This window comes from Plectropomus leopardus, chromosome 3 (genome assembly GCF_008729295.1).
Source record: "Plectropomus leopardus isolate mb chromosome 3, YSFRI_Pleo_2.0, whole genome shotgun sequence".
NCBI classification, from domain to species: domain Eukaryota; kingdom Metazoa; phylum Chordata; class Actinopteri; order Perciformes; family Serranidae; genus Plectropomus; species Plectropomus leopardus.
Genome location: NC_056465.1, coordinates 17,592,611 through 17,618,240, shown reverse-complemented (window position 1 = coordinate 17,618,240; position 25,630 = coordinate 17,592,611). Strand labels below are relative to the sequence as shown.

The following is a 25,630-nucleotide window of genomic DNA, read 5'->3' as shown; positions in this document are numbered from 1 at the left end:
ACCTCGCTTGATTTCCTTGTTCTCCCTCCGCTTTTTAAGTCCATCATTAACGGGATTAAACAGCTGAGATTTCGGAGAGATGGAAGTGGAGGGTTTGAGGCGATGTTACCCGGTCTCCTCGCCTGATTGGATCGGGGAGAGATGATGTCAGACGACCGCATGCGCCCCGGATTGGAGAGAGAGGAGTAAACAAAGCCGCGAGGAGGAGGAGGAGGATCTCCAGACAGTCCGACCGACACACCGAATCCGACTTTACGCACAGGACGGGGCGGCCCCGGTGGCGCGTACTCGTCTGCTAACGGCTGAAAGTTACACTGAAGGTCCCACTTTAATGCGTGACGCGCGAAAAAAATACTTTTGGAAAAGCTAACGGGAAACTTATACCATCGTCTTTAAATCCGGACGCCTTGCAGTTTTATTTTGAGTAAGTGGGTGATTCCCCAACTCGGCGCGCAACTGTACCCTAATAAGTGTTGAAGGAATCACTCGTCTGTGCTCTGCGTTATTATTGCTGCTTTGTGTGCAGATGATTCAGAGAAATTGATGATTCAGAGAAATTCAGTGAGTGACGTTAAACGAGAGCAGACGTGCACCGGCTATGCAGCCCGGCCGTTTGAAGAGAGTCTGAATCGTTTGAATCAGACTTTACACTCGGAGCATGGTCCGATAATTGGAAGACAGGGAGAGGGAGAGAGAGAAAGAGAGTTGAAGTAAGAATTAACGAGCTAAAAGACATTTGGGACACTTTGAGGTGTGTTTGGGGGAACATCTGCCTCTCACGTCCAGGTGTCCCACCGAGCGGTGCGGAGTCTCCAGCTCAGGCCGGCAGCGCTGACATGCTGCCTAAAGTCGAGACTGAATCCCTGGGACTCTCACGATCGTATGGAGAACAAGGGCGCATGCCAAGGAATATGCAAGGTAAGAACTGTCATTCATTTTCATAATAAGACTACAAGGCAGATTATTTCACTCCAGTAGATTTACGGTGCGTTATCGGACTGGAAGTCCTCTCAGCGCGTGCCTCAATGTCACCAAAAGTTTTGAACGCGCTTCTATCTAACACACTTCTGCGAACAAGGTAGGATAATGACTGAAAATACGGCCAATATAAGCTATTATTGAATTATGAACACGTTAAATTAATAGACACGTTGAAGTCATTACTTTTTTTTTCTTTTTTGAGATTTCGGAATTTCTGTGTCTTTTATTCTCTCCCAGTCTTTACTCTGATATAGTAATTAAAAAGCAGGCGTGCAGATGAAACCTGGACACACGTTTCTAAGGTTTGGCCCGCATTCAAAGAGTGATTATAACAGCTGTCACTCATGCTGGAAGTGTGCAGGCGCCCGATGCGTAAAAACTGCGAGACAGAGCAGAGGAGATCTGTGTATTTAACTTTTTTAATTTCTGTGGTTTCAGAATGGACCACTCGATTTCGTCTCAGCAAAACGTGCAGAACTGACTTATGATTTTGTGTGTAACAGTACCTGACACTGTAATTGCCAGTTTATCAAAAAGAAAAGAAAAGAAAAAACGCAAAACCTAATTTTAGAGATTTTATTTGGTGATTTGTCCCCCTGCCAAAATGTGACTTCGAGACTACAAACTTTCATGCCCTAACCTTGGTTTAATTCATACAATATAAACATTATAAAACGGTCATAATAGTGCGAAAAAAATACTCTAAACTCCTTTTTTTTCTTGTGTGCTCAACAAATTTCTGTTACGTAATTTAGAAAATTTTCGGCTTGAAATTAGTTATTTCAAAATTTGCTCGACCCAAATCAAAAGAGCCACCAAATATTGCTGCCATGTTGCTATACATATTTGTGCATGTTTTATTATTATTTTGTCTTTTTTGATATCCTCTTTTTTTACATCTCACGAATAATGTCAAACCATTTATTTAGTTTCGATGCTTGAATGTGCGAAATTGAGTTTAATTTTTTTTTAAATGTAACTTTTAATTGAGATAGAAAAAAATAATAATTGGCCATTATTTTAAATTCCCTTAGGCATATATAAGAATATATTTCTCTTGAATTGTTTGTACAAAATTCACACAAAGCAGCGATAATTTAAAAAGGGACTGACTCTTCTGCCAAGATAAACTCACGTATCCCCCTCATTCACCTCACGTCATTTCACAGCAGTATAAAGGGGCAATCAATTAGCCCGGTCTCGGTTTATGACACGCTGATAACATATACTCACAAGACGAGGAGTGGCTTGTTAGTGAGCCCGTTATCTACTTTTACGCAAGGCTAAAAACAAGGTAGCTCGGACTGGAAGAGTTTTTCCTCTTGGAATTATAAGCGTTTTTAACAAACATTGTAGCTTTTTTTTTTGGAAATTGTGTGAACAAGTGGCCGAGGAGGTGAGAGCCAGCGGGTGAGACATCGTGTTGACCGCTATATTTCTGCACCTTGCAATGTAACCTGCGCACGCTATGTGTGCACAAACCTGTGCTTAGGGATGCAGGGTTCAACTAAACTAAAATTAGCAAAATCTTTTTTTAATCAGAAATGATTGATTAAAATATAAATGCAAGTACTGCAGCCGTGTAGATAATGTGCAATTTAAGGGGTGAAAAAAATCTGGCTGAAAGTCAAAAATAATATTTCAAGAAAAATATTTTTTTCATTTGTGGGATTAGAACCATTTCCAATAAGAGCAAATTATTTATTTTGACTAGTTTATTTTTATTTACCACGGACTCATCCAATGCGTAACCGATAATGTTAATTTTCTTTACATGTATCAAAATCTGCAGCTGTCGTGCGTCATGATAACAGGCCCTACAAATGTTCTCCTTCATGCGCTTTGAGGCAGAATAAAGTTCAAAAATGGAGTTGGCTTCGAGCTTCTGTGGAAAAACCGGCAGCTCGGTGGAACTTGTTGCTTCAGCTGGAATATGCAGCGCGGATCCCAGCAGGGCAACGCGTGAACAAACCAGAAATCATGTCTAATTAAAAGGTCTCGGTGAGCAGATGAGTGCAGTCTGAAGCGGAGCACTAATATATGTGAAGGCCTTGGAAGGCGTCTAGTTGACAAAATATTTCCACTTTTACAGCCACATCCACTGAGGTTTTCCTGTTTGATCCTGTCTGCTTTTTATGATTAGAACCATAAATGCTTTTGTAACTGTTGTAAATGTCAGCCTGGCTGTTTGCTTATAGCGCTGTCACACAGTCTTATCAATGCAAGTATTTCTAATACTAAAGACAAAGAGGGTATGAACAAATATATCGCAATAATAATAATATAATTAAGTCTATTCGTTGATTGATTTTAATCAAGAAAAATGGGGAAATGCGCCAATGTTATGAAATTCCTCTTAATTCTAAAATGATTTTAAATTACATTCATCGGCTGTAAATAAAAACCAAATCATGCCAAATTATATTGACGACTTTTCAAATGGAGTATCATTTTCAGCGTACGCATAAAGTCACATAAAATGTTGCACCACCAAAACACATAAAAGAATCAATTGGCCTTTAGCATTTATTCTTCGACAGGGAAAAATAATGTTAGTTCAAGTTGGTTTTGGATGTTTTTCTCCCCGCCTGCAGAGATAAGGGCTTCTCTGTGTGTCTTCATTTGTCTGTGGGCGGTAACATTTTCTCCTCCAATCCTTAACTCTAATATCTCTCCATTTCCCCCAGCGATTTCACGACTTACATGCATGCATATTTATGAGGCTCACTTTCATGCGCTTTTTTTCTGTTTTTTTGGCTCCTGTCTGCAACGAATGTAGAAGAGAGGGCGGCAACGAGGAGAAATAAATGGTCGCGTCCTTTCAACTCATTCCAAAAATCTACTATTCATCGTCTTCCCCTCCTCAAATTAAACCTCTACAAGTCCAACAGAAGTTAAAACAAATCTCATTCAGTTGCGTCGCGCGGTTCCCCGTGGTTCATCTTGATGGATGAAAGTGGGGCTTTTGGAAAAGAGATTGCTCAGCACTGAAATAGACTTCTTTCTGTGTCCGTGTCTCATCCCCAGCCCCCCAGTTAAAAATGATGGACTACTCCTATGACGAAGACTTGGACGAGATGTGTCCCGTGTGCGGAGACAAGGTTTCAGGGTATCACTACGGACTACTGACCTGCGAGAGCTGCAAGGTTAGTGCCCTCATTTTCACTCCCCAGCGGAAAACCATTACACTGTATTGCAAAAATAGTGTATGTGTTTGTGTGTGTGTGTGTGTGTGTGTGAGAGAGAGAGAGAGAGAGAGAGAGAGAGCATGGTGATCTTTCCCTATCTGCATTGATATCTTAAATATTCATAGTGTCTAAAATTGTTTGTGGTAGTGAGGTCTCAGTTCTGTTTAGTTGCCTAATTAATGGTGTTGATATAAAGTTCCTGTAGTGCATAAATCCTGATGGTACAGTGGCTGAGCATGGTTTGCTTGCATTGCCTGTGTGTCAATAGTGAAGCTGGACTAAGTTAATCTGGTCTTTGGTGTAATTATTTACTTAAGTGCCATAAATTGGCTTGAATCTTGCAGAAACAGTTCCATTTCAAATGTGCCATAAAATTAGGATACACCCTATATAACATATACGGCTTTTATATTTCTCTACAGCTGCTTTATTTCAGTCTATAAAACTCTCGGTTCATCTGTTGAGATGCAATTTTTGCAGTTATATTTTTGCACACAGGGCATTTAGCTGACACTCTTGTCCAGAAAGACTTGCAACAAGTGTATCTGTATGGTTCAGATTAGGCTCGTCGCTATTAACATCTCAGGAAAACCAAAGGTAAAGAGGCCGAGGGTCAAATGTTGTTGTGACAATTGATGTAACAAACCTTTCCTGTGAGTGTCAGAGGATTTTGTGAAGCGGTGAACGGCTTGGAAAAGAGACAGGAGTTCAAAAGCATGTTTTTCTTCTTTTTTTTTTTGTCTTTTTTTTTTTTTTTTTTTTTAATTCTTGCAACACCAAATAGGTAGGGGAGGAGGGATTAACCCAGGAAGCAAAGTACACAATAATACTGTCTCTGTTTATACAAGCCTGCATCCTTCTGTCTAAAACTCATCACAAGTTCATTAGGCGAAACACCAACACTGTCTGGTTGCAAAATGTTTCCATACACAAGTTAATAGTGAGGCAACCGCAAAGCAAATTGTTGCTGCTATTATTTTTGAGCTCTATCAACAACCTATTTGTCCCTTGCTGCCTATTTCCACTGTTCTCCTCAACACTGAGCTAATAGGCTTTACCCAAGTTTTTTGTTAGCCCAGTAAAGCTGTCAGCACAAAATTAAGCTAAGACAAATGTCTCTCTGTTAACACTATTCAGTGTAAAATTGCTGCTCGCAGTATTGATGCCGCAGCGCACATTTCTTGCCTATGTGGTCATTATTCAAAGCAGATGTTATAGATTTTATCCCATATTATGACCTTGAGATGCTAAGCACTTGCTTGAAGGGAGACGTCAGTGGCATCTCTGCTGCTTTCCAGTCTCAGCACAGGCTATCTACAAACACATTTCCCAGTTTAGCTGAAACGCTATGGTGTGTGTGTGTGTGTAGGATGTAGATGAAGTCTTTTAGAAAGTGCTGCATATCCTTGTTGAAACATGAATGATATTGATAATTACTTGAAGCTCATCATTGATTATCTCTAAAATGCAGGCAATCTATTCAGTAAAAGCATGACTGTCAGAGCTGGACCGATGTATCAGGGTGTTGACATGTTACATGTTAAATGTTTGCTATCAGCCCCGCATTGTAATCTATCTCCAGTGTAATGATGGTTCCTGTCTGGCCACAGCTGTGTGAAAACTGGAAGTAAAACCAGCAGTTAGATTTTATTCTTAGTTTTCTCTTAGCACAAAAGTTCGGCTGTTTCAGTTTTTGTTATGCGCTACTGGAGCATTCACATTTTCCAACTTTGTGGTGTCTGATTTAAATATTTCATAATTTCTAATGGGATTTTAGATGGAATTGTCCTTTATTTGTAACAGCCCTCTACCCCCTCATTGCACCCGTTCACCAGCTTGACCTCCAAAACTTAGTTGTAAATTGGACATGATTGTTATTAGGGTCGGTTTTTTTTTCCCTTTTTTTTGCTTTTTTAATCTTTGGTCGGGTTGCCAGTTTGTGGGTGGGGAACACACACACACACACACACACACACACACACACACACACACACACACGTAAAAAGAAGAAAAAAAAGGGGTGAATCAAGCTTCTTTATCCTCTGCAGAACTCCCACCACCTCATACACACAGCCAGTGTTAGTTCATACTACACGTTCTCCCACATAAAGTAAACATGGGACCACATCATACCTTCTGTAATAACAACAACAAGCTGAAACAGGCTTCACGGTCTCGGCTCAATCTCTGCATGCTTCGTTTTGGGAGACTGAGCAAATTCTAATCCTAAAATACTGACATTAGAAGCCTCTAGAAAGAGGGTCAAGGATCACAGCCATAGTGCACTGTGGACACAAAAATACATTGAAAATCTGCAGAAATTAAAGGAAAATAAATATGAGCAAAGCAAGGAATTTTGTTAATATATAAGTATTTCAAAGTTAGAAAACTTTATAGAGAAAGCAAAGGGAAATGGGGATGAGAGGAGATGAGGTGGTGATTTGGTTGATATTTTTCCTGCTTCTTTGTTGAATTTACTGGCTAGAATTGACATGAAGTAAAAGCCGTTTCTCGGTTGTATTTTTGTGTTTTTTGTGCAGAGAGAGTACATTTTTTAGGATGGAATTCCAAGGTCAGGAACACCCAATTACACAGATGATTTATCAAATTAAAATGTGACATTACTTTTATGAATAGCTTGAGTCTACTTTACAGCATACCACCTCAAATTATTGTGATAATTTCCTCCTTTGTGTTTCTTTGTGACACATTTTTAGGTAAATGGGAACCTCTGCTGTATATAATGGCACCAGAAACAGCCAAAGGTGGCTTGCAGGAATCCATTTGCGAATAAAAATGAGCCTTGACTGATGAGTGTCTTTTCTCGGTTTGAACTGCCGGTCAAATGAAAGCTTTTCAGTGATGTTGTCGGCTTAATCTCCAGACGTGATGTTGCGTGGTTTTCAAGCATGTTAGAATCCAGTTTGGTTCAGATATTTATAGCGCATGCTGTGCACTAAATGGAAAATTGGGTAGAAAGTTCTCTCTGAAGCATGGATTTTTTAGCACTGAGAAGTCGATAATCCAAAACCGAGTGCAGTGGAGGTTTTTTTGTGTTTTTTTCTTGGGACGGATCAGGCAATGCAGATTGTCAATTAAATTTGTGTTTGGTGAGATATTGACAGCAGCATGTTATTTTTTTTTTATTTTTATTTTTTTTAAAGACCAGGTTTAAGGATTCTCCTCCCAGGTTATGGATCTAGAATACGTTAATACCATCTTCCCTTCGTTTGATTTTCACTGCTACTGCCTATAATTAATTCCACGTTGCAGGTATGAATCTCTGTAATCCCGGAACTGTGAATTATGGATATAATTTATTGGATTTTTCTGACTCCTGTGCTCATATTTTTTAATAATTAAGTGGAGAGTTGAGAAGATGCTTTTCCCGTAAATTCTAGAGTCTTTACCTGAATATATTGAGATATTAATATTACTGAGACTAGTGAAGTCATTTTGACAGGACAAAAATTAGACTTTATACCCTTTATAAAGTAGTTTATCAGGCCGTGAAAACACTAAGTGAGGCAAGTGGAATTATTTGTTCAAAGTTGAATAAAATAAAGGTATGATGTACATTTAAATTAATAAATAATGCTGTGTGACATAATGAAAAAGTATGACAAGTACCTAGTTTTCAACATTATTATAAATGAAAAACTTTTCAGAACGACTCAAATTTGTTTCACTTGTAAGAGGTGTGTATCAATGCCTTGCTTTATATCCTTCGTGTGTGTCCATATATTGGAGTAAAGCTTTTAAAACTTCACAGTGTGTGCGTGTGTATGTTTGTATATGTGTGTGTGTGTGTGTGTGTGTGTGTGTGTGTGTGTGTGTGTGTGTGTGTATCCATTAGGCCTGTCCCTCTCCATCTGTCTGGGAGTGTGAATGGGCCAATTACCATCGCATTGCAGGGGTCAAGCGGGTTGACGTCTTAATTGGTTCTCTCCGCAGGGCTTCTTCAAGCGTACCGTCCAGAACAACAAGCGCTACACATGTATAGAGAACCAGAGCTGCCAGATTGACAAGACCCAGAGGAAGCGCTGCCCGTACTGCCGCTTCCAGAAGTGCCTCACCGTCGGCATGAAGCTTGAAGGTACAGCAGCATGTTTACACTTTTACAGTTCAGGTGGCTGAATGACTTGAAGGCATATGTTTTGCTGGTGTTTTGCTTCTGTAATTCAGTGCGTTTGGGATTTAACTATGAGGTGACGATGATATACAACCTGGGGAGAGATGTTGTGAGCAGTGGCTGGTAGATATCAAAGTTTGGGATTTTTAAAAATAGATAAATAGGACACAGTTGTTGCAAAAAGCATGAAGAGTTTTCTCCACCAAATAACCAATGATTATAACAGACTGGCTGCTGGGGTTTCAGTGTCTTGCTCAAAGGCTCAAAAACCAAACAGATGGCTGCTCGTAGCACTGAACATGTATATGCAGTAATTATTGCAAGTATTCTGATACTTTGCTCAGGTAAAATAATCAAAATTGCATATGTAACAGTACATATTATTAGGAAAATGCACTTGATGTATCAAAAGCAGAAAACTACTAATAATGGAGAATAATGTCCCCTGTGAGTGATATATGATTATATCATTTTTTATAGTTTTATTAGTGACATTGTTATGGTTATATATGGTTATATATGGTATATATATATATGGTTAATTTAACTATTTTTTGTACTGATGCATAGTTTAATATTTACCTGCCTATTATATTTTTAAAGCTAATCAAACGATTTGCATGTAAATCAAAGAGCTGTGGTAACTAAAGCTCTTAAATTAAATTAAAGTAATAAGTATGGCATTTTCTCCCTGAACTAAAGAAGAGCAGAAAGATAATAATAAATAAAATGGGAAATACTTGCATAAAGTACCTCAAATATATACTAAAGTACAGTACTTGAGTTATTTTCTACAACCGCCAGACAGCATCCACGCCGCCAAATGCACCAGACAGCCTCCAGGCTTGAGTTAACCAGGAGTCTTTTAAAATTTTATTTCATGCTGGGAGGGTATTTGTCCTTTTTAAAGTATATTTAATGAACAGTTTACCACATATTTTGTCTATTCTTAGGTTTCATAGCAAACAGCAACTAGTAAAATATGATCCAGGACTTGCAGTGTGCATCTGCAGGAGTTGAAAAGCAGATCCAGGCAGTGTTGTTGCATTCTGTGTGCTGCACTGAAGATTTGTCTAGATATGATGCCTGTTTGCAACAGCTGTTACTGAGACTGGCCAACACGTTATGAACTTCCAGAGAGGTGTTTTAAAAGTTCTTGTGACTTTACACATTGAGTCTTTTTCCACTGATTCATGATTGAAACAGTTAAGCATAGCACATGAACTTTTTTGGAAGTGAAAATTCTTCCATGATCAATTTGCATGAGAATAGTTTCCTTTCAAATTGACATATCCGCCATTTAAAAAAGGGCTGATACCTACTCTGACATAATAATTGCCTGTACGAAAGGAGAAGATTATATTTATTTTAACATTTAACAATGAACATCTCAGTTATATCAGCCCTCGCTAATGTATACCTAGAACTTTGTGAAGTGAAACCTTTCATTACTACCAAAGCGCTGAAATCCAGCATTGCTTATTAGTATTTGAGATGGGGTCAGGGGGAGTTAGGGGGTATCTTGTAGCTGCTGTGCACTTAAACTTGCCAGACAGAGTAATAGATAAAATATTAAACTTGGCGGCAGCGCGAGAATGGTAATGATGATACTTTTGGCCAGCCGTTTCGAGGCCTCTTTGTTTAATTTGAACGTGGCTCAGAAGCTTGTTCAAACACGGCTATCCAAAAGTGACAGGACGGCAGAGCAAGAAACATTCTTCCAATGGTCAAAGATAATATTTCAAATCAACTCTTTTGCATGCATGAGTTGACAAGTCTTATTCTGAAATCGCTAATTTTAGAGCGAATAAAGTCACCCGAAAGTCATTTTCAGTAGGTGTAAAATAGAGGATTAAAATTTAAAGGTACAGGTTGTTATTTTGCTAACTGAGAGGTTAAGTTACATCACTGCCCTTTAAAATAATACTGCAAATTGTTTTACTTTGTATAGTCTTTTGATAAGAGTGTTGTTATTCATACAGTTTCAGCCCAACACTGTAACAAAATTCTTCACACATTTGTAATTTAAACCAAATTAAAAATCCCTAGGCTCCTGAAATGATCACATACAATCGAGAAAAGTTAATGTGTTAAAGAAATAAGATCCTGGGAGGGTAAGAGCAGAGCAAAGACAGCCTAACTAAAATCTTTCCGGAGGCTTCTTCTCCCTTTACCTGCCATGTGCGGTGTAATTAATTGCTGTTAATTGTAAATGGCCGCTGGGCAGAATGTCCCGGCCTGTCATTTTCCAGCTGACACGGGTGGGGTGGGGGTTGTGTTTGATTTGTTTTGCTGGCGGTAGCTTTCAGCTCGGGGGCAAGACGGGCCCTGCAGCGCTCTGTCAGGGGCCAGAAGCTCCGGTGGGCGACTCCTGCCACAACCAGTAAAGACGTCCCATACAGAAAGCCTGACACCCCTCGGCACACACACACTATACACACTCACTCTCTCTGGTAAACACATACATATATTCATGAGAAGCCCAAAAAGGTGTTCAGAAGGCCACAGGCAAGAGGGAGAAGCTGTCATTTGATCCAAAAAAAAAAATTTTTACTACAATAGCGGTGGAAGAGGGAAAGGAGGTTTGGGGTCATGCGCTTTGTTATTGCAATCTTTTCATTCCTTTACACAACAGCTTGCAGCAACATGTGAATTCGGGATATCGAGCGGAAACCAAATGTGTACAAAAAATGTGAGGAAAACTTTAAAGTTGACTCAAACTGTAGTTTCTCTACTGTTTACTTTTGACTTTCTGGCATTGCTCAATGTCCCTCCTGTTTGTCTCTCAGTTGTCCAAGACAAATTTCTCCTAAGGGAGACAACAAAGGCTAATCTTATCTTATCTAGTTGATGAGCCTGCTGACCAATGGCACAGTCTGCGTGGTGTGAGGATGGTAGTGGTAAAGAAGTCTGTGTTTGCACATGCTGGTAGTGGTTCAGAGTCGAGAGAAGGCAGTGAAAAAAAATGAAATGATAGACAGGCACACATCATACTGATATGACAGTGTTGTAACATGTCCATCACCTCAACCCCACACGAAGAGATCAGTCGTCTTAAGCTGATAGCAAAATAAAAATAGTTTAATGCCGGTGACGCCTATCTTTGCACAACAAAGGAAAACGCTGCAGAGGCATATAATACTCTTCTGCGTGCTTCTACCACACACAAATGACATCTGACCGGGTGTGTAACATCCAAGATATGTTTTCCAAAATAAAAACAAGTATTTCCTTTTGCTGTATTAAATGTGGAAGTGAAGAGCAGCCTGGTAGGTATAGGGATTGAATTTGAAATCGATTTAATCCCAACAAAATGACACTGTTTGTCATTAAATTATAAAAAAGTTATATATAACACATTTTTTTATTTTTATTATTTTAAAATGTATTTTAAAAGTTAGTTTAACCTGTTCATGCTTTTAGGTTACTGTCAGGGCATGCAGGTCATTGTGTTAAACAATACTGAAGTAAAAAAGGGAGGGGGCACACACACAGACTCTCTTTGTTTTTCATTAACACACACAGTGATGATGGAGCTTGGCAGACACATGCTCATTTAACCACACATACACACGTGCTACAATGCTGTAAAAATCCTCTCTTCTTGGTATGTGCTGTAGCATCTACGCTTCAGTGTTGACTCATTGAGAAAAAGAAAAGAAAAGACTACATCCCACTAAGCTTTGACCCATTAGCACGTCATTCACTAAAGCTGATGAAGCGTGCCGTATCTGAACAGCTCCCACTGGCATGATTTTCTTTTTATGCTCGCTAGAAGTTGCCTTGCATCACATGCTTCACTGAGCTGCCTAATATCTCCTTCACTTGTGTATCATCTTAAAGACAGAGAGTAACAGTCGTAGTTGTGCTACTGTGAGCATACACTTTGTTTCCACTATGTGCCATTAAATAAAGCAGAAGTTACTCTTATTTTTTTCTTCACAAACTCAAATAAAAGATGATGCAAAAACGATGAGACAATTTGACCAGAAACAAAACAACAGCATGCAACTTTTGTCCACTACTGATAAAATGCTGATTATTTTACTGTCTGGTTCCTTTACAGCTTTGAGATACTGAATGATGGATAAGATTTTATGTGTTTAATTCACAGCTGACCAGCTAGCAGTGTTGTTTTAAACCAGAAATGACGGTAGCTTTACAGTTTTAAGGTGGCCTTTTTTGGAAATCAAACTTATTTTTCTTTTAAATCCCTTTTATTGGACTTTTCACTCTCCCTTACAGCCTCACCGACTCACACAGGCTTTCTAGATATCACTTTTACGGTCATTTGTGTTTTTTATCTTTTTTTTTCCATGCAGTTAATCCATCATCAAATCTTAATTCATTCATTCATTCATCATTACTATAAATGCAAAACCTCTATAGAGCCATTCAGCACAAATTAGCATCACCCTCTGAGTGTTTGTACATTCCTCACTGTATCTCTCTGCCTCTCCCTCCACTTTTTATTTCCTCCCTGTCTCCATCTTTCTCACTCTGATTTGTCTTCCATCAGCCTCCCAGTACCTGTGCTGGAAGCCAGGGAGCTGTCCCATTACTTATGCATAGGTATCATAGGTATTCATGTGTGTGCATGGGATAGGGCGCATCCGAAGCAGGGGCCGGGGCCCCGACATGACAAACAGGGTGTCAGCAAGGCTCCGCGGGACCCATTAATATGCCGGCAGCCGACAGGGATCCTCACCTACGCGCGCTTAATATTCCTGTATATTAAACAACCATAAATCAGAAGATATAAGCACTGAGGGCTGTTGTGTGTGTGATGTGTTTCAGTGTGTAAGGGGGCTGTGTGTTAGAAGAAATTGTTTGTGTGGAAGACGCAGTGTGTGTGGTTGTTTGTACATGTTGGAGATGGTGGATACTTTTGGGAAAGAGGAACAGGGTTTTAGTTGGGTCAGTTTCTGAATTTATGGATGTGTGTGCCCGAGTGTGTTTTTGTGTCGACGTGCTCTCAGACAGTAAGTCAGGGAAATTCAGAGTGGAAGACAGCGTCGGCCTTTTAGCCTTTCAGCCCGGCTTTAGCCCCAAAGTCTCACTGCTGACCCACGATATCCAGATCCTTTTCACACTAATAGAATACTGTCATGCTAACTATTCACTTTGTGTTGTTTATGCCAAACAAACCACAAACATCAAACACATCACTTTTTTTGGCACCACAGAAACCTACAAGTGAGTTTAAGTTTGGAAGTGACATTATAAAAGGGAAATTCAATTGCAGCTGTGTTTTCATAACATATAAAACGTTTTTTGGCGTGAAAACATTTTCATTCAAATTACTTATTTTTTTTAGCCTTGTAACCCTCTTAAATTGTATGGTCAAATGATAACTTTGTCATCAGAAGCTAAACACTGCAGCATCCAACCAATTAACATCGCTCCACCTGAGTCAAACACAAACATTCAAGTCATCTTCACCCCAACACACACACACACACACACACACACACACACACTGTCCTGCCCCCCCCCGCCGCCATATTAAGCTGTGTTACATGCATGCAAATCACCTTGTTTAATTAGAGACAAAGAATCAGTGTGTGTCTGTGTGTCTGTGTGTGTGTGTGGTGAGACCTACACCCCCCATTCCAGATATTCATGATGTGATGTGGGTCCCTAGGTCCGAGGCAGGCAAGACGGCAGTCGGGGCCTAATTTTGTTTTCCCAGTAGGGCCAACTATTAGTTTCTCAGCTCATTAATTACGCTGTTGTGGAGAAATCATTAATAGTTAAAGTCGCCCTACAATAATGTATAATGGATACATTTGACGGCTCCTGATTCTTTTTTTTTTTTTTTCTTTGATGTATGATCAATTTTTTAACGGTCATGATAATCCCTGAGCCATGTTGAGCAGGCACTGGAGTTGACCTCAAGCATGTTGGGAAATGGTTGTGTGTGTGTGTGTAAAATCACTGTGTATAAATTACATACCATTTGAGCCGTCGGGGGCTCTCCGAGGTGGCGGAGCGTCTGGCCTGCTACCATCTCGCTCTGTGTGATCTGGACCAGTGTGTGTGTGTGTGTGTGTGTGTGTGTGTTTTTTTTTTTTTTTTTTTTTTTTTCCGTAAGAATGTTCGAGGAAGGCTCAGCATGTGGGTGTGAGTGTGTGAGATTGTGTTTGTATGTGTGTCTCCCCTCTCGGCTCCTCTCCCTCAGATCAGTGACAGACACTTTTGTGACGGAGGTCATTAAAATCACTCCCAAGGCAGATCGGAGTGTGTGAGTGTGCGAGTGTGTGTGTGTGTTCCTCTCTTCATGCCCAAACTCCAACCCCCCACCCCACCCTCTCCACACCCTCTCTTCAATTTTCCTCTTCTGTTCTTTCATTCATCCGTCAAGACATCATGAGGTGGAGTGGACCCTTGCCATGTTATCTGGCTATTCAACCATCAGGGCAAATGTATGTGCATGTATTTGCATACACACTTAAATATGTGAGTTACTTCTATTGAATACCATTAAAACAAGTCTGTAATATTCTCCAGTATTTGTATTAGTGAGTGTTTTTCTATTGCATAGACTCCCAGACGTCCGTTAGCTCGTTGCACGCTGGGCTCGTCGAGCCTCGTCAGAGTAAGAGGTAATTAAGTATGAATAATTAACACCAGCGCCCCCCGACTGGGAGACAGCAGAGCAGCTTCCCCATGGCAGCAGTCGGCCAGATCACACATGGACCTCGTAGCAGTCCACCGTGTGCCCGGCTCGTTCATTAGAAATACCCACTGCACAGACTCGTTGTGATCCTCTCCACAGGATCCTGCACAGAAGGGGGGGGGGGATCAATGGGTATGTTTGGTCCATACGGGAGAAAAACCCAATTTGCTTATTGTCAACCTTTTAAGCATTTGGGGTTTTGTAAAGTTTCTAATGCATAGTGACATTTGGAGCTTTTAGGTATTGCTTTGTCAGATAGCGTTTTAAAACACGAATTTTCTTTGAGGTTTTTTTTTTTAGTGTATTGAGGTGTGTATTTCCTGAGTGGGAGACAGAAATAGCCAGCTGTACAATGATCATTTAGCAGAGCGGCTCATAGAAGTTTGTGTCTCTGGTCAATGAGTAACGACAGTATCTATTAGAATTGTGGGGTTTAGGAGTCAACAGGAAAATGTCAAGTGTAATCACCACAGGAAAACCTTTGCCCTACATACAAGTTACAAGTTCACCTCCATAACACAGCGCTAATATTGCACATATGTGGACCACTGTTATGATATCACTAGAATGTAGATGATTTGGTCTGTAAAGGTGTTTTTAGCATTTACGTTTCAATCTCTTTCGGTCACTTGGACAAGCTAGTATACATATGTTGGGCTTTAAAAAGGCAAAAATTGGTGCATAAAAATTTGCCAGAATGCAAAAAATTAAGTTATTGATACTTATTGATACTTCATACTAAATTTTCTAACTTGGGATCCATAAAGCCCCCATTTCATATGTGTCGTATCAAATATTGAAACAAAACCAATGCCTCTCTGGTGGATGAAACACTTCAAAAATGGTTTATAGCCTAATTGAAGTGTGAATGTGTCAAAAGGTTACTGATGCGTAATCATGTCAAGAATTAGAAGCATTCAAGACAAAGATTTACAAACTACAGAGCTAATAATGTCCTTTTTCATTTCTCTCTCTGTCTCTCTGTCAGCTGTGCGGGCGGACCGCATGCGCGGCGGTCGCAACAAGTTTGGCCCGATGTACAAACGTGACCGGGCCCTCAAGCAGCAAAAGAAGGCACTGATCCGAGCAAACGGCCTGAAGATCGAGGCCATGAGTCAGGTGATGCAAGCCGTCCCCACCGACCTCACCATCTCCTCAGCCATCCAGAACATCCACTCGGCCGCATCCAAAGGCCTTCCACTGAGCCACCACCCAGGCCACCACACTAATCACCACCATCACCACCACCATCACGCCACCGCCCTGCCCCCCACAGACTATGACCGCAGCCCATTCGTCACTTCGCCGGTCAGCATGGCAATGCCACCACACGCTGGCAGCCTGCAAGGCTACCAGGCGGCCTACGGACACTTCCAGGGCACACGCACCATTAAGTCAGAGTACCCAGACCCGTACACCAGCTCACCAGAGTCCATCATGGGCTATGCCTACGTTGACGCCTACCAGACGGGCTCGCCACCCAGCTTCCCTCACCTGATCGTAGAGCTGCTCAAGTGTGAGCCAGATGAACCGCAGGTTCAGGCCAAGATCATGGCCTACCTGCAGCAGGAGCAGGCCAGCCGAGGCAAACACGAGAAGCTCAACACCTTCGGCCTCATGTGCAAGATGGCCGACCAGACACTCTTCTCCATCGTGGAGTGGGCACGCAGCAGCATCTTCTTCCGTGAACTTAAGGTAGGTGATCCTTTTGATGTGAGGGATTTTGTATGAATCTCAGAAAAATGTTATTTCTTACAACCTTATGCTCATGGCTTTGGCTGTCTTCCTGCTGGTCATGATAGCGTACTGTTTAAGCTTTAATTCTCATTGCAGTTACTCTGCAGGCCTTTAATAAATTATCCTGCATTTTGTTTCAATGCTAAATCTTTCACCACGTTGTCATCCATAATTGACAACACTTTGCACAGTTCATGAACATCATCTGCTCGATCCTTTATCTTCAACAGGCCTTTAATCTTCCTCTTTTATGCACTGGCTCAACACTAATGCAGAGTACACAGGGCTGTGGGGAGGGTGTCTGCTTGTAGCTGCCACCGCTGTCTGTCCCACTGCCTGATCAAAATTCAGCAGCCAGCCACTTTTACCCTGTGTGTGACACATTTTGGCTATGGGTTGTGAAAACTTTGACTATGAGCTTCAGGCACTTTTCATACTAACAGGGTCCTAGTCGAAGGGTTTTATGTGAACTGCATACCGCCCATCTCCCCTTGAAATATTCCTCAGATCTAAGTGGGCACACACTGTGTGATGATAAGAGATATTGGTCATTAGCATATTGGTCGACCAAAATTCAGAGAGCTGACCAAATACACACAGAGGGTAGAGTCACAATGGCAACAATCTGTGTATTGCTTGTCCCTTTTAATATCAGTTTAATTAAGACATTTTGCTAACCTGTAGTTGTTTGTGATGGATTTGAAGAGCTTTCTGTCACAAGGTAGCCTATATGCAATCTTCCAGATCTATTATAACAACAAAATTTTAGCCTGGCAAAAAACTATGTCCTCTGTGAGTGTTTAGCACAGTCGATCCCAACTGACCAATAGTAACTATTCACCAACGGCTCACTGTAAAAATGTGATAATTCCTGCTTATTCACAGAGCCCAAGGGAGAGTTTGTGGTGTGTGTTTGTGCGCTCGCAGCCTTATTTGCTCTGAATGAAGGTTAATGTTCGGAGCGACATGAAAGGCGTTTGATTAGTCTGCGCTTCACCTGTTTTTCTTCCCGTTGTCTGACTCCTTTGTCTGTTTGTTTCACACCGCATCGCCAAAGGCTCAGCTGCATATTCATGGGCCCAGGCCTGTTGCAAATAAATTCCCAGCAAATATTTGATATTATTTTGTTTTCAAAGGGGGAAAATAACAAATGAAATAAAATGTAATATTAAAAAACAGAGCCAATTACAACACAGACAAGAGTACTTGAAAAACACATGTTGACATTTAGCACGCGCCACGTCCCCGCTATTGACATTTTCGAGATCTGTACTTGCATTCAGCTGGCGTGTTGCACTCATATACACACACACACACACTCATAAGGTGTGGCCACAGCTTATAATTGTGTGTGGTTTGCCCATTAACTTTGAACGATCATTTTTGCTCCACTGTGAAGCCTCTCTATTTCTCACACCCTCGTACTAATTCAATTATCTCACCCACTTGTGTTTGTCACTCCCTGATTTGCTGCTGAATGAAATGTCATTATGTTTGCCTAATGACTACCCATATTACTGGAGCTTAATGGTAATTGAGCTGGGCGCCTGTTACAAAGGTAGAAAATGACCTGAGCTCAATGCAGGAGAAACCTCTTCCTCCAAAACCCCCCTCTAAAAAAAAATCCTCTCCTGCTCCTGTTGCACAGGCCTCTTGGTTTCGGGGAGGTAGGGGCGTATTTCACTTAAATGAGGGAGATAATTGAACTGAACCACCCTTGCAGTGTTTTTAAAGAGCCATCTAAAGCGCAAGGGGGATTGAAAAATAATGTGCTAGCTGTGGCTCTGACAGTTTTTCCCACACAACCCATGATCCTCCTTCCTTGCTTGTTTCTCATTAGTAACTAGACTGCTGAGCAAAGTGATGGTAATGGTGAGGAGAGCAAGCAAATTGTAAGTGAGCCAGACTGAGATTAATTTATTTTTCTGGCATTTTGGGTACTGTTTTGGTATACTTTTGGTTTTAAACATCTCCCTAAATTGTTTGCTTTAGAAGCTTGTTGAGGATTTTTTTCAGCTGAACTTTATGGCTTGGATTTGTTTATTAATTATAATTTCAGAGAGTGCTGTACTGTACTGTACTGTGCTGTGCTGTGCTGTGCTGTGCTGTGCTGTGAGTTTGTAAATGTGCTGCTGTTCTATTCTGTTGGCAGCTTTTATGTGTTTGTTACTGCAGTCAGGGGCGTAGTATCAATTTCTGTGCTCCCATGCACAAGCAGTCTGTATGGGACCCTCCACCCTTACTTTTTTGATCCATGTCTCTATTATGCACTGATTTTTTTTTTTTTTTGTGACAAACATTTTGCCTTCTTTCCCGTATCTTTCTTTCTTTTCTTTTTTGGAACCCCAATTTCCCTTTGTTGGGTAAAGACACAACTGCTAATGCTTGATTCCAGCAGTAGTCGCTCACTTGGCTCTAGTTGTGAGACAAATCTTAGTGGCATAAACCATTTTGAAGCTTGAAGGTTGAGAGGGGCCTCAGAGAACTTCCACTGTTTTTTTTTTAAATAAAAAATTAAGTCTTAATACAATTTCTTAAGCCAATAATTAATAATATTATTATTAATAATAATTTAATGTAGTAATTGCAACAATTACTGACAGATAAGAAACTAATAAAAGTTTTCATGCCAAGCAATTCAAGCCCCCCCGTTCCCCATTGTTTTAACCTTTGATTGCTATTTTCACTAAAGATATTATATTTTTGAATCCACCTGACCTTTGACATCTATTGCTAATATAGATCTGACTATTAGACGTAAGGTCGAGCCTGGGAGCAGAGAGACAGGAAGCGGAGTAGAATTAAAAGTTTGTCACAGGAGTAGTGTGGCGCTGTAGGAAGCTATAAATATACTTTCATCTCACACACACATATCCACATCAAGACACAGACACCGCTCACACATAACGCACAGCCCCTCTCGCTATTATTAGCTCCGTAAGAACAAAAGAATTTCTCCGGTAATAGAGCCAAGCTGGGAGGGTGTGTGCGAGGTGTCTGCCAAAAAAAGTGTTTAAAGATTTAGTTTCCATAAGTTGGCCTCGGTCACGGGACCCATAAATATTTAGCCATTAGGAGTACCTTCTAAAGAGCTCCCCCCCATTCTTTTCCAATGCGGCACGCCACCTTTCTCTCTCTTTTCCCCCGTCTTTCTGGGAATGAGGCATGACGTGAGGGACATTTATTTCTAACACCTTGGATCCGAGAAGTTGGGGTGGGCTCTTACCGCCAACCAGTTTTGATTGGTTTAACACATCGACAATTAGTGAGTCAGGTCTGGGGCACTGTTTTTGAAATCAGAGACAAAGTGGCGTTACGAGGCGAGGTTTTGGCACTCTAGAGGTCACTTGTGGTTATTTTAATAAAATGTTGAGCGAGCTGAAGACAGGTGCATGTGTGTATGCATGTGTTAATGTCTATGAGTTTATGTCTGTCTAGATATGTATCCACCAGCACTATTATTTCTGTTTCTTGCCTGTTAATTCTATTCAGCCCTAGAGGTGAGTTCTTAATCACAGTTTGAGTGTGTTTTTGAACATATTAATGCTGTTAGAGACACAGATTTAAATAAGTTGTTTAATTTATGGATTTATTTCTTTTTAAATTGAGTCAGGGCTGTTTTTAACTGTCACTTGTTTCCCCTGACACTGATATCTCTGGGAAACTGACAATTCTTTACCTCAGTTTAGAGCTATTTTCAGGGAGTTTATATTGTTCTGATTGATGAGTATGTGTTGCAGGAAATATTTTGTAAGATAAAAAATGACAGTGTATAGATTTTTTTAATAAGCTGTTATTGGGGTATTTTCAAATGTGAGGATATGTTTTATAGTTTGTATATTTCATATGATAGTGTAAGAGTATAAAACAGTATGTGAGTGTGTTCTAAGGGGGAAACACATGTGTTTGTTTCTCAGAGACATTGGTACTCTGCCACCCCTCCCTGTCCCATCCTCCCATGTCCTGCTATGAACCCCTCTGCCCACTCTGGTGCCACCGCCACTCAGAAAACTTTAGATGTTAAAGGAAAAATCCTCTAAAAAATGCTTTTAAAAGCAGTTTTTGTATTTACAGTAGATTTCGTAGAACAGATTTTATACAGATAAATCAACGATGTGTTTCAAGAGTTTGAGAGTTGTTTATATTTAAAACTAAACAGAGGACAGCAATTGTAATTGTAGGGGTTACCTTGCGGGAAGCATTACTGGAAATATAGGTATTATAGCAGAAATAGTTTAGGGAGGGACATGGGGCATTACACTTCTTAACTTCATTGAGATTTTTAAATGCATTGAACGTCATAGATAAATCATTTTTATGTATTTTACATCTCAGAGTAGGGGGATATATGCAGCTTATTTATTTAATTTACGCAACAACAAAAAAAAAACAGTTTTTATACATGGAGACATGAGGTTACTTTTAAATCAATAGCTTAGTAAAAACATCTCACTGAGAAAAGTAAATAAACAAGCAAATAAATACAGAAATAAAAGTAAGAGGAAAGTAAATTGACAATTTTACAAAAAATGCTGCATAAAAGACAAGAAAATGTGAAAACAAATTAAACTGTCCTTGTAAGAGATGGAATTATAAAGTTCCAAATGCTTTAATAGCACACAATTGAGGTAAATTCTCAAACTTTTTAAAAGAATAGCAAATACTGAAAGTTACTGGTTGAAAATATTTAAATAGGTGAACATTAAGAATTTAAAAAATAAAGGATGTCATGCTTTCTTTGTGAAAACAGTTAACAGAGCCTTCTTAAAAATCCCTCTTCTAATGTTCCTGTTTGTGCTCAATATTTGTATGTGTATTTACACTGTGTACGTGTGTTTATGTGTGTGAGGGTGACTCATGCTGGTCCACAGCTACCTTCTCCTCTATTGTTCCAGCATTTGGATGGCTGGCCTGACTCCCACCACAAACACAATGAGAGGGAGAATTTAGCAGGGCAATCGGGACTATTGATGATTCATATGTTTATATCTTACCTTCCCACTCCCTTCTCACCACACCACCATGCCCCCCCCTTCCTCTCTACACCCTTTAATAAAAAGGATGTGTGTCTAGTGTTGGGACATGGAGCACTTTTGTGTGCCTTGTCAACACACAACACACAGAGGTTGATGGAGTGACGGAAATTGCCACATAAGAGAAGACTTTTAAGTAATCTAATGTACTGAGGCTGCTACATTTCAGCCATATACACTTTCATATATTTTACACTGTCATGTCATATGTCAATATTCTTCAATTACCTGTGTTTTCTGGGAGAATTGTTCTCATAAAACATTCATTCTTTTTGTCTGTATGCCCTTAAACCTTACTCTTTTGTCAAATGTACACTTTCGCGTAGCAGTTCACTACAAAAAGGAGATATGATCTTGCTTTATTCAATCAAAAGTAGACATAATGGACGTTAAGATTACTTAGTCAGTTAGTTTTTGAATCTTGGTGCATGTCTGCATTTATAGCTTTGATCTTTTACCCAACACATCTTAAAACTGCAATAAGTGCAAATGGTTTGCTTATAAAACAAACCTTTGCTTCTCTGTTCTGAGGGACCAACACTAAAATTGGTGATACTGTGATTACTGTAAGTAGCGAAAATGTCTGTTTTTGTATCCACCATGGTGTATGAATGCTCATTTATCCACAGAAATAAGTCTTGTGAGGGCTGTCAAATTCTGCAGTTTATGACAACCTACTGTAAACAAATCAGGTCTAACAACACGTTTTTTTAATTTTGAGCAATATAAACCAACTGACAAAACTCTAATAAAAGCAAATTGCAGGTGCACTGCAGATGCAGCAAAAAATGTTAAACAATCTGTAAATAATTACAACTCAAAATAGGAACAGTATTTGCAAGATTAAGCTATGTGGCAGGAACACTAGAATCAAGCACAGATTCACCACTGGGCCCATACGGCCGCTTCCCTGGGGGCCTCCTCCCTCTAGGGGGCCTCGAAACCCCACCAACTGCAGCATCCAGCCTTTGCTTCTTCTTTCATTAAATAAATTTTAAAAAAATACTTAACTTTATGCTAGTATCTGCATTGAAATATGAATAAATTACATCATTTGATAACAACAAAAGTTTTATGATTGCTTTGTTGTGTGGCTGCGAGAAGGATGTATGTTTTGAGCCTGAAAATAATGTGGAGAACCAGCCGGACACCGAAGCAGATGAAGACGAAGCATCGGAGACCGGTTGGTGGGTAGGCAAGGAGTTTAACAACCCAACAATTTATCGTTTTCTTATCTACTCTAGTTTTTACTTTTTGACCTCACACGGGGCTTCGCCCTAACATGCATGTGCACAGCTTGTATGTTTAGTTACACTCAGTTGGGAAGAAGCGGCTCTCTGTCTACTAAGCTTAGTGGCGCTATGTAGCACAAAAGGAAACAAATGAAGAAAACAGCTGAGATAAAACAATCTGGTGATAGTGCTGAACTGACCTGGTGATCATGATGATGGAGGTCAAAACACACAGATTGCAGGATTGCAGCAGCAGAGTGACAGCGCGGCACAGTGACAGAGGCAGACAGACAGCGTTTTTTCCACTCAGCGCCACAGCATCTGAACAGTAAAATGTTCAGCGGTGGAAAGTGACTTTTTCAGGCTTCAACAGAAGACTTTGTTTCAGTCTCACTTTTAGTCCAACTTAAGGAATTATTTTTAAATATGACGATGCATCACTCCATCTCTCATCCAGCTGCTCTCCTTTTCATCAGGGGCAGATTTAGTGATTTGGGGGCCTGGTGCCCCAGACCAAGTGCTTTGCTTTGATTTCACCCATTCTCTAACTGGAAATGATGGTGGCCTTTTAGCAGCTGTAGAAGAAGTTAGGCTGTTCTCTACACCCTCAGTGTAACTAATATAGACTAGTCCAAGTGATGAAGAGTTGAAGGAAAAAAATGTACACGTTTAAATACAGCACACACCACAGGATGACGGGCTTCGATTCAACTTGGCAGTCAGAGACTGACTCAGACTCTTCCTGGCTCTACAATACTGAACTTGGAAAATAATTAGTTAATTATAATTAATTATTAATTATAATAATAAGTTATTGTGTAAATCTTGTATGACAGATGATATCTACAGGGTTTTGTCATTCAGGTCACAATTTTTGTGTGTAAGTCCGGTATAAACTACAGGTGTTGCCAACAGATTGCAGCCCATGCAAAAACCTGTAATAGTAACATCACAGTACAGTATATGTGTGTGTGTGTGTGTGTGTGTGTTGTGTGTGTGTGTGTGTGTAGTGGACAGGTGGGGAGGGGGGGGCACCTAGATTTCATGCCCAGGGGCCTCTACATTTTCATTCTGTGCCTGACTAGAATAGAATAGTTGCATGAAAATTAAACTACAGCTTCAAAAAAACAATTGAGCCAAGGCAAATCTGCACAGTTTGAGACGTGTATCGCAACATTTCAAAGAGGGTTGAAGCAGCTGTGAAGGCAAAGCGTCATCCTCCGTCTCATTCCTGAGTTTTTTTTCTTCACAGTAACTAGAGATGACATGTTGTTTAGAGTCTGTCTTGAGTCAAATGCTGTGTAATGTTATTCCTGTATTTAGTCCGTCCACCTGATAAAAGTGGAGCGGGGAGGAAAATAGCCGTGACATTTTGAATGTGGCTTCACTGTTTATTTTAGTCATCCAGGGACGGTTTTCGGGGAGATCCAAACAGGTTTTGTGCGTCTCCGTCTCCTTCGTTTTTTCTCTGTTTTGTCTCTCTGCATGTAGCGGGAATGGCAAAAGCAGAACTGAGGGCCATTAAGTTGAGGAGGAACTGTATTAGAAGTCTTGCTCCCTGGGAAAGCTCCCAGCTGAGATGGGACGGCCATATTGGATAAACAGATGGCCGGGGAGAGGAAAGGACAGGCGAGGAGAACAGAGGTGAAACAAAGAGGGGAGATGAGAGTGGGAAGAGTAGAGGAGGAATGTGGAGAGAGCGGAGGAGAGGGAAGGAAAAGGAGAGGGAATAACAAAGAGAAAGAAGGAGGTGAGAAAATATTAAAGGTGATGTGAGAGAAGAGAGGAGAGGAGACAGAAGATAAAAGCAAAGACAGAGAGATGAGAGTTAAACAAAGTCAACAGGAAGGGCAAAAGGGCAGGAAAGGGATGAAGCAATGCATGTAAAACATGGATCAAGACAGGCATTACAGTATTTTTGCACTAAACCAGATCAAAGGCTGAAATATATATCATTTCAATTTTAAAAATGGAAACTTTTTACTGTGGATATTTTTACACAGATAGGCATCAAAAAATGGGTTCACACCACCCCTTAATTTGGTAGGGCTCGGGGCATCCTGGTGGTGGCCTAAAGGTTTAATGTGCTAACATCGCATTGGACCTTTGTTGCCTGTCATCCCCACCTCTGTCTCTCTGTCTCTCTTCACATGGTCTTTTAGCTGTCAAATATATTTCCTGTCAGAGAAAATCCAAAATGCAGAATCATAAAAATTATAATTTGGTAGGACTTGGTAGGAAGTCTTGCCATTGCCATGTGCAATGTGTGTGTGTGTGTGTGTGTGTGTGGTGTATATATATGTATATATATATATATATATATGTATATATATATATATATATATATATATATATATATATTATATATATATATATATATATATATTTATAAGTTTAAATACACATTTTTTAAAGGCTTTTAATGTTCTTATTGTAATAAATATGGAAACACATTTAGTTCGCTGCTATTGATTTTTATTGTAATAAAATATTTTTCGCTGCTTATTTTTCAAATTAAAAGATAACTATACAATGTCATTTTTTTTTGTTTGTTTGTTTGGGGTTTTTTTTTGCTTACATTTTTGTTGTGGTCATTCATTCTCTTCCAACTCAAATTTCAAAAGGTCATAAAAACTTACAACAACGTA

The 25,630-nt window shown here is 40.1% G+C and overlaps 1 protein-coding gene across 2 annotated transcripts in view; it reads left to right on the top strand.

The window, feature by feature from the left end:
• The first annotated feature begins 245 nt into the window (after positions 1 to 245).
• nr5a2 (nuclear receptor subfamily 5, group A, member 2) overlaps positions 246 to 25,630 on the top strand; it is an 85,699-nt gene continuing 60,314 nt past the window's right edge. The window contains exons 1-4 of one of the 2 annotated variants that reach the window (XM_042515786.1): positions 246 to 918; positions 4,009 to 4,127; positions 8,124 to 8,265; positions 15,969 to 16,675. In XM_042515786.1, the coding sequence (XP_042371720.1) occupies positions 837 to 918; positions 4,009 to 4,127; positions 8,124 to 8,265; positions 15,969 to 16,675 (1,050 nt within the window). In that variant the 5' untranslated portion in view covers positions 246 to 836. Of the gene's footprint in view, positions 919 to 2,254; positions 2,276 to 4,008; positions 4,128 to 8,123; positions 8,266 to 15,968; positions 16,676 to 25,630 lie in introns of those variants that run through there. The other variant, XM_042515793.1, reaches the window with a different exon arrangement.